The sequence below is a fragment of the Odontesthes bonariensis genome, chromosome 16, assembly GCF_027942865.1.
Source record: "Odontesthes bonariensis isolate fOdoBon6 chromosome 16, fOdoBon6.hap1, whole genome shotgun sequence".
Taxonomy (NCBI): Eukaryota; Metazoa; Chordata; class Actinopteri; order Atheriniformes; family Atherinopsidae; genus Odontesthes; species Odontesthes bonariensis.
In genome coordinates, this window is record NC_134521.1 from 14,563,668 (window position 1) to 14,573,671 (window position 10,004).

General features: G+C 42.9%; 1 protein-coding gene across 1 annotated transcript; it reads left to right on the forward strand.

Annotated features, from left to right (window-relative positions):
- The first annotated feature begins 977 nt into the window (after positions 1-977).
- Positions 978-9,752, forward strand: adssl (adenylosuccinate synthase, like). Its single transcript, XM_075486327.1, has 13 exons — positions 978-1,283; positions 1,848-1,950; positions 2,407-2,475; positions 3,708-3,758; positions 3,840-3,906; positions 4,003-4,110; positions 5,712-5,793; positions 6,072-6,198; positions 6,282-6,436; positions 6,984-7,108; positions 7,221-7,318; positions 8,695-8,844; positions 8,952-9,752. Exons 1-13 carry the CDS (start codon positions 1,050-1,052, stop codon positions 9,002-9,004), a joined length of 1,422 nt encoding a protein of 473 aa, XP_075342442.1. The 5' UTR covers positions 978-1,049; the 3' UTR covers positions 9,005-9,752.
- The last annotated feature ends 252 nt before the right edge of the window (positions 9,753-10,004 follow it).

The following is a 10,004-nucleotide window of genomic DNA, read 5'->3' on the forward strand; positions in this document are numbered from 1 at the left end:
AAAAAGGTCCAGCAGAGGCTGTACTTCCTGCACCAGGTCAGGAAGCTCCACCTGCCCAAGGCTCTGCTGACACACTTCTACTCTGCCATCATTCAGTCTGTTCTCTGCTCTTCCGTCACTGTTTGGTTTGGATCGGCCACCAAACAGGAAAAGAACAGACTGCAACGGACAACAAGGTCTGCAGAGAAAATTATTGGTGTCAGCCTGCCCTCCATCCAGGACCTGTACCTGTCCAGAGTCAGGAAACGGGCAGGCAACATCTCTGCAGACCCATCACATCCTGGCTACAAACTGTTTAAACTTCTCCCCTCTGGGAGGCGCTACAGGACTCTGTACGCCAAAACAAGCCGACACAGGAACAGTTTTTTCCCCTCAGGCTGTCACGTACATAGCTTTTGTTTTTTGTTTGTGTCTATGCTTGTTTGTTCTTATCAGTTTGTACCAAGAGAGCAAAGTGAAACCGGAGTCAAATTCCTGGTGGGTGTTCACATACCTGGCAATAAAAGTGATTCTGATTCTGATTATTTCTAAAAGAAAAATACATGGGTGCACATTCCAGTGGAGGAGGAATATAATCAGACCCACAGATGCATACAGTAATGTATCATGATAGTTCATGCAAAGAATGAACAAACTCTGCACTTTTCCATTAACTGAAACCAGAGCTCGAAACGAAACGTTTTTTTTTTTTTAGGATTTTATACCAAAAACGGAAGTTGTAAGGAGTGAATCATGTTACGTGTGCGTGCTCTTTGTAAACGTTGTACTTAATTAAATTATAATTTTAACAAGAAAAATAAGCAAGTTTGATATATATGTTTTACTCTGTGATTCGATTATAGCTCATGCAAGCAGCTTTATCGACAGATTAAATATATGACTGTTATATCTATGCTGTTAACAGTCATAAATATGTTTTGACTCAGAAGAAGGAGAGCTACGAGAGGAGACATCGCCATCTTGTGGCGGAGCGGAAGAAACGACTTCCCGTGGATGTAGAGAACGCGGTAAAAAGATATTCCGGTTTGCAGAAGGAGAAGGAGGGCAGCATGGCATCCGAGAGCAACATGGCTAACGTTAACGGACGCGAGGCCGGCTCTCTGAACGGGGAACCGGTCGTTAAACGACCGAGGGAGAGCGTCCAGCAGGACTCTTCGCTCCGCACCCCGAAGGAGCCTCAGAACAAAGTGACCGTTGTGCTCGGAGCGCAGTGGGGCGACGAGGGCAAAGGAAAAGTGGTGGACTTGCTCGCCATGGATGCGGATATCGTTTGCAGGTGCCAGGTACCCAACCGCAGCGTCGAGTTGTACCCCTTTTTTGTTTCACGGCTGTTTTAAAAGAAAAATCCCATTTTCGCGTAGTTTTAAAATAGAAGTCGGAACCGTTAAGCAGCCGTTAAATATTCATGACCTCCTCCTGACGTCAGGAACCTTCCTTGACCTCCCGGATGGGGAAGCGCTAAGTTCGTGCTAGCATTGTATTTTTTAATCTGTTTCTCTTGATTTTCAGTCTTACTTAAGCGGTGAAAAGATTAGTTAACCCAACAAGTGACCTCCACATACTGATAAGCTTTTCCATTGAATGCAGTGTTTGGTTATGTAAGGCATCGACCGCCCGTCAACCCCGAAGCAGCTCAACATGTTTAAAAAAAAAATGTGGGTTTGATATTTTTTTTGTTGCCAGCTGGAAACAGTTCGTAAAGGGAGTTGAGTCATTTGACCCTCTGTACAAAGTCAACTCGTAGCCGTCCTCAGTGTGATGCTTTCTGTTGTCTCCATGGCCTCCGGCCTTGTGTTTAATGTAAAAACTGCCGTGCAACAAAGCTGAATGTTTTGTGCTTTCTGCAGGGAGGCAACAATGCAGGTCACACAGTGGTCGTGGACTCAGTGGAGTATGACTTCCACCTACTTCCCAGTGGGGTGCTCAACAAGAAGGCTGTCTCCTTCATTGGTAGGAAACAATGCCTCCTTTGGAGACTTGAAACTGTCTGGATGATAAAAGGTCCCACTAATAAAACAATAAAGCCAATATGTGGGCGAACATCAGGGCGACCGCTGGCAGCCTTATCACATCGCTGTTATGTTCTTTAAAGAGTGGCTCTGATTCAGTAGAAGAGTTGATTAGAGATGACCTAAAGATAGGAGAGTTTCTCAAACAATAAAGCTCAGCAGCATCACAGACAGCCGTCACAATAACCCAGTTTAAGTGAGTTGGACCACATGAATAGAGACCACATCGGAGCAGCAAAGAACAGAAGAAACGCACCAATTATTGTTCATTGTTCATTCAGAATGTATGACTGCTATGATTTTCCACTGAAAAAAAGAAATATGGAAATAGTACATTTGTCATACAGATTTGATGCAGCCGTCCTATTATGGTTAAAAATGCCATTTCATATTGCAGGTAACGGAGTGGTGATCCACCTGCCGGGTCTGTTTGATGAGGCTGAAAAGAACCTGCGTAAAGGCAAAGGTAAAGTGTCCGTTGCTGTAGCAGTGAGATCAGATATGATCAGATATGATCTCACTGCTACTGATGCTTGGATACAAAAGAAAAAGCTATAAGTATGTGAGGCTTGCTTTTCTTTTAAATGTGCAGTACGGTGCAAAAGTCTTAACCCACTCATCATTTCTTTATATTTGACTTTCTTCTGTTCTTTTAAATTGGCCTAAATAGTTCTTCAGGCTTTCTGAAGGTCTTTAAAGGCTTTTCTTTGGACATCAGCTGCTTTTTCACTAGTTTCCAATTCAGTCCTTTTACGTGACTGTTTTCAGAGGGATGTGCTTTTTTGATTTAGTTTAATTTAAGCAAACCAGTGTTGGGTCTACACATACCAGACATATCTTTAGGGACTTTGTTACTAGCAGAAACGCATAATTTGTTCTCATTTCTTTAGTTGCGTCTATGAAAAATGTCAAAGATAACACAGTTTGACAGACAGAAAATAGTGTCTTTGCAGCAACAAGGGGATTCCCAAAGAGCTATTTGCTGAAAACTTGACATATCTCAGTGTGGTGAGCAGTGAGTTCTTGAAAAATTTGAGGAACCTGAGCATGTGGAGGACAAAAGAAGAAGTGGCGGGCCTAAAATTCAGATTTTCAGTATCTGAAAGTGATGTTCCTAAGAAATGGTGGAAATAAAGTCCCAGACCTGAGAGATGCATCTGGGCCTTTAGTTGATCCATCCACTGTTGGCTGAAGCCTCATCAGAAGCAGCCATTCTTTAGGAAGGGAAACGGGGAGAAAAGGCTGAGCTATGCCAAATACCACAAGAAGTGGACTGAAAATCAGTGGCAGCAGGTCTGATGGAGGGATGAATCCTCCCCAGAGCCCGGACCTCAACATTACTGAAGCAGTGTGGGATCATGTTGACAGAGAATGGAACAAAATGCAGCCAACATCCACAGAAGAGATTTGGGATGTCCTTCAAGAAGCCTGGAGAACTATTCCTGAAGACTACTTACAGAAATGACAGAAAGCTTCTCTAAGAGGGTTCAGGCTGTTGGAGAATAAAGGATCAGACCAAATATTGACTTTAAAGCTTTATAGAGCTGTGCAAACTGTTTTTTTTCTGCTGATGTTAAAAACTTTCTTGGTAATGAAGAAACCATGTGAGGGTTTTTCTCAAAGCTTCTGCCCGGTGCTGTACATCAGCTGTGAACAACACATGTGAGGCACTGAATATGTTCACTGTATTTGATGCAGGATTACAAGGATGGGAGGAGAGGTTAAAGATTTCCGACCGTGCCCACATTGGTGAGTTGGCGTTTTTTTTCCTTCCAGTTTTTGAACATGAAATGTGCTTTTATTGACCCGTCTCCTCCGGTCCACCTCCAGTGTTCAACTTCCACCAAGCTGCTGATGGCATCCAGGAGCAGCAGCGGCAGCAGCAAGAAGGGAAAAAGTACGGAGACGTGCGCAAGTCCGCTCAAACGAGAGCGTTTCATTTTTATTCAACAGTTTATTGTGTGTATTAATGTGTTTTTAATATCTTCTCTAGTTTGGGAACCACTAAAAAGGGAATTGGTCCTGCCTACTCCTCCAAAGCAGCTCGGAACGGTCTGCGAGTCTGCGACCTCGTCTCAGATTTCAAGGTTTTCGAGGACAAGTAAGCGTCTTGTTCAGTGTTTCCTTTCGGAATTAGATTAAACTTGCGGTGTTTGTTTGGACACATTTTTAAACAGTTGTGAATTAAGATGAGTGTTCTTTACATGTGTAGCTTAAGGAAAAATGCTGCTGCTTCTGGGATTTATGTCCCGTGAATTCATTTTAATGGTTCACTAATTATGACAAAGCTGATGAGGTGGCAGATTACAACCTTCGAGTTACACGTTTACATCCAGTCCTCTGAAGTTGTGGAAAAACTGTCTTAACTGAGCGTTAGATACATCCACAGATACAACATTCTGTGAATCAGAAGACTGTGTTAGCAAAGCAGCTGCTGCTGGGATTGGGACATGACTGTCCCAACCTCATTACGTAAGGGTAACGCTTGTAATCGCTTTAAAAACGGGTCTGTACGTGTGAGTAGCATTTGTTTTTCGTCCGTAAGTCAATTCAGCAGCTTCAATATCCAAAGATGTCAAACGTGTTCCTCGTGACCTTCTGGGGGGACAAAAAGAGCACAATGTTGCTAAGATGTTGCCAAGTTGATTCTGAAATGTGTTGGTTAGAAATATCTTTTGTAGCACTGAGATCAGATCAGAGGCACGTCAGCCTCGACACTCCATTCTGTCTCTGTATTTACACAACAGAAATCACTCCCAGCCTGAAACGGGTTGCGTGAAAAGGGCTAACGTTGTATTATTGCTCTTTGGATGGGTCGATTGAACCCAGCTCTGTTTGGCTGTGTGATTATACTACAGATTCTTCCTCCTGCAGCTGTGTTTTTGGCACAATATTGCCCAAAGCTACAGCATGAGATGACCAGCTGTTGAACTCACATGATGGTATCAGTTCTTCTGAATGGACTGTGTTATCTGTATGTTGAGCAACATGGTCTGATCAGAGGTCACAAACAAAACGCTGCTCTAATAGGGAGCAGTGTGCATGTTCGAGGTTATAAATAAATGTTTAAATGTGTAGAAACAGTATTTTGGGCTTGAGTAACACTCAATAATGACAACTGTTTTATATTTTTCCTCATAATATTACTATTAATTATTATTGTTAAAGTGTTGCATGTAAGACTATCACTTAGTATCCATGTTAGTAAGTAGTGCTGCTATTCACACTCATTTCTTTTCATGAATTTCAGAATGAGCTGGAATATTTAAGGTCAACATATCTGTTAATTTGGACAGTCTGTGATGAGCAGCTATTTTTGAAAGTGTATTTGTTTCTAAAAATTAGATCAACTTCTCAATACTTTAGGTTAAGCGCAGAAATACTGTATAAGAGCATTTCAGCTAAATCTTTATAGAGCTGCTCTCTACATTTGTGGGAGGACCACGAAGAAAACGGATAATCGGGTTTGATAAGTTGTTTAAACCTGTACCTTGGGCTGCCAGCAGGTGGCAACACCCGCATGTGGTACACATCAGGAAACGGCTGCCTCTCTGTAATCTCACGGAGCCGTTGTACAGGAGAGTCTTTTTGTGCTTTAAAGCCGGTTTGTGGAGGCTCACTGGACCAGAGAGGGCCTGTGCCTAAACTCGCATGAAGACATGTGAACGAGCCTTTAATCGCTGTCCCGGTTGTGCTCCGCAGGTTCCGTAAGCTGGCGGAACATTTCCTGACGATGTATCCGAACCTCAACGTCGACATAGACAGTGAACTCGAGCAGCTGAAGGTGAGGGCGGCTCATCACGGCGAGCCCTTTCACTCTTATTATTTAACCCGGTTCTTTACAGAGAGATTTTGTCCCATGTCTCAGAAGACGGTTATGATTCACAATAAAATGAAAACGAAAGTCGGGACTGCTCACATGAGTGACGGCTGATGTTATAAAGCAGCCCGGGAAGCATCTCCTCATTTAAACTTACTGGGCTCATGTCTCAATATCAGGATATTAGGAGGATACTAAAAGAAATGACCGCACAGTGAATGGTGCCTTTTTGTTTTTTTCAGAGCTATGCAGAGAGACTTCGTCCTCTGGTGACTGATGGTGTGTACTTCATGCACAAAGCTCTTACTGGACCCAGTAAGAAAATCCTGGTGGAGGGGGCCAACGCAGCTCTCCTGGATATTGACTTTGGTGAGCGACATGACCTGTGTACAACCGATGGATGGCTGCCTTTACCCCCCCTTCAGGTTAACTGATACGTGCCTCTTGTTCAGGGACGTACCCTTTTGTGACGTCTTCTAACTGCACTGTGGGAGGTGTGTGCACCGGCCTCGGCGTGCCTCCATCTTACGTCGGTCGAGTCTACGGGGTCGTCAAAGCCTACACGACCCGGGTGGGCGTGGGTGCTTTCCCAACAGAACAACTTAATGTAAGTGGAAAGAGACATAAATCGGTTTTATTGACATTTTCTTCTCTCTTGGGGGTAAGTGTTTGCAGGCTGAAGAGATGTTTCGGTTAAAATATCAAATTCATCGCATGGCTCTCGGGCTAATGTTCACGATCCGCAGGTAAACACGTTTGGGAAGCAGCTACATCATCTCCCGTTCAGGCTGTTGATGTCGCAGCAGCGCAGCTTCGACTGTGAGCCTAATATTGACTCATCCTCCAATAAATTGTATTCATTATAACTTTTCCTGGTTGCTATGAGACCACCAGTTGTTCAGCTTTCTGTGGTGAGACAGTTGAGATCTATTTCCATGAAGAAGCTTATCTGTGACAGCATTGATCAGCTCCCTCGTGTCTGTGTGCGTGTGATGTTCATGGTGTTACTGAAAAGTTAATGTGTGCTCTGCTGACTTCTCCTACAGATGTGAAGGTATCAAACTGGTCTGAGTCAGCATGAATTCGAGTAGAAATAACCAAACATGCTTCTCTATAGTTCCTAGATCTTTTCTTTTTCTTTTTCTGTTGTGCAGGAGATCGGTGAGCTGTTACAGTCCAGAGGGAGAGAGTTCGGAGTGACGACGGGCCGGAAGCGGCGTTGTGGTTGGCTGGATCTGATTTTGGTCAGATACGCCCACATGGTCAACGGGTTCTCTGCGTAAGGATCCAGATCATTTCAGAATATCACCCTCCCTCGTTGACGTTGTTACTGGGGTTGTTGAAACAGTTTTGTCCGTTATCAAAGCTTAATAGTGACTTTCTTTTTGCAGGATTGCCCTCACGAAGCTGGATATTTTGGACACACTCCCTGAGATTAAAGTGGGCGTGACCTATAAGGTTGATGGGGAACCTCTGCCAAGTTTCCCAGGTGTGATGTTTATCTCTAAAATCTTCAGCAAAGAAAGTGGTGCTTTCTTAAAGAAATGTCCAGCTACAGTAGAAATTGTAGAGCGTGCAGGAAGTCACCTGAAGCCAGTGCACGCACAACCTGCAAACCAAACTGACACTTACCATAACAATGTATATAAAGCATTAAACTAATGTTAGAGCAGTATTAGCTCATCGCCATCTTAAGTTAAATGAGCTCTTGGCTGCTGATAAGAATTTGTTGTTCAGTTGTTTGGACTTCCCAGTTTCAGGCTACAAGAAATGCAGCATCATTTGAGCTTGAAGTTGTGAGAGGATAAAGACGAGGAGGCCTGAGGGCGATGGCCTGAGCTGGGAGTTGTGATGTGTGGTTTTTATTACCCTGCAAATCTGAACGGCTGGCAAAATGATACATGTTTAAACCTCTGAGGCCCCAAACAAAGTGTTTTTGACTTGGTGAAGACTTCAGACAGCGTTATATTTTTTATTTTTATTTTTTTTAAACTATATACCCTTAAAATAGACAGGTGGGGTGGAGTTTAATGCAGATGGAGAAAGGCTGCAACTACTGATTCATTTTCAGTTTCTCCATCTCTTTTATTTATTTATTTTTTTCAGTTAATTCATTTTTTCTCCGGATCAGTAAAGAAAATGGACGCCCATTCTTGCAAACCCAAACATGTGCCTGCTTTTCAGTGATATCAAACACACACAGCGCTCCGGACAGCTGCTCCTGCGCCCCTCCTCCCTGCATTTCCTCCCACTGGGATGTTACCGATGTAAACAACAGCTGCAGGAAAAATTCAAATGTTACCACTTTATTTCCAACATCTCTGGTGTTTGTGTGTAAAAACGGTAAATACTCAGACTGCAGTCAGTTTTTTTTTTTTTTGGTCAAGCCTGACTTTTAAATGTTTAAAAACTCTATCCATGAACAGCGGAAACACAAATACTGTAAAGACTGGCTGCAGGTGGATAAATGTGTCCCTCAGTCGCTCTTCTACACGGTTCAGCTATTCACAGCAGAAACTGTAACATCGTGTGTTTTTCAGCACTTAAAAAGGCTCACTTATCTTATTTAGCTCTATTTGTTTTTCCAAAGTAGGCAGCTTGAATTATTAAGTTATTGAGCTTGAGGGTGATAAACACCCCCTCTGTCTTTGCTTCCTAATTTGGCAATCGAGCCACATTCAGACAGTTTGTTTGCTCAGATTTTCTGTCCCACATTTTTGTGGCCAGTATGTTTTTTTTTTTTTCAGAGTTGATTTTTGCTAACAGACGGCAAATACCTGCGAAGGGCAGTCGTCCAGCTTTCAGCTTTGAATAGAGTCATTTGATGAATTCATTAACCAGAAGCCTTTAATATTTCTGCTGCAGCAAACATGGACGTTTTGACGCGGGTGTCGGTGGATTATGAGACGTTGCCCGGCTGGTGCTGCAGCACAGAGACAGTCCGGAGCTTCGAGGAGCTTCCTTCACAGGCGCAAAATTACATTCGGTTCATCGAGGACTTCCTGCAAGTGCCAGGTTCGTAAAGCGATCCGTTACGTTAATGGAGGAACGGGAACCGAGCCGGCCTCCGCGTTTGCCAAACCTGCCACTCACACTCTTGTCTGTGTTGTTTCTCATTTCAGTGAAGTGGGTCGGAGTCGGCAAGTCCAGAGAGAGCATGATCAAACTGTTCTGATCCCCGTTCAGTTCCAGCGTCTGCAGCCGTCAACATCGCACGATAACACAAGATTACCAGAGGAGGTTAACATGCAAACTCTGCCCTAAAGGAAAAAACCTCACCAGCAAGACCACACGTTAAAACTAGTTGAAGCTTTGTGTCACATGAACAACGATACTTCAGATCTGATTTACGCATTCCACACATTGATCTCTATATTTATTAGGGTTTGAAGCCTGATGAAAATGGGTCAGTTGTTTATTATTCTGGTCCTCCGAAGGGCACCATTTCTGTTTTTAGCCTTTGAAATGAACTTAGCCGGACTGACATCCGTTTACCATGCGGTTATTATTTTTCTAAATTTAAAAAGCCACTGTTGAACAGATGTGGAACATATTATTATTTTTCAGGATTTAATGAAGTGATAATGAAAAGACCTCATGCGGTCGGTATTGTTGTGACCTTTTTTCTATTGAACAGTTTTTTAAAATGGAGTTGCCACCTCTCTTGTTAAGTTTGTGAAAATATCTACGAGGACTGTGTAAATGAAGAATTTGTTTTAAAATTATTCCTCAAGAAAGAAAGACCGGCCGACACTAAGCGGCGTGGGTTTTAAAAACAGGTTTTCACATCCTCACAGAGACATTGATTATTTGAGATTTGTGTAAATGTACAGAGAACGTCTTAATGTTTCCAACTTCATGCCAGTAATGTAGGAGTCTTCCTCAGCTTGCTATTACAATTAAAAGGAAATAATCATGTTCAATGTTTCTTGGTAATGTTTTCAGTGGATTGCTTACCTTTCATGAACCTCAGAAGTATGTACAGCCATGTGGAAAAAGAAAATTCACCCTCCTTCAATTGTAAGGTTTTAAATATCAGGATGTAATTTGGTCCGTTCACCCCCATGATTCAGTAGCTTGTAGAAGCACCTTTAGCAGCAATAACTTAATAGAGTAATTGTTTTCTGTATGACGTCATCAGTCTCTGACATCGTTGTGGAGGAATTCTTTTCTTT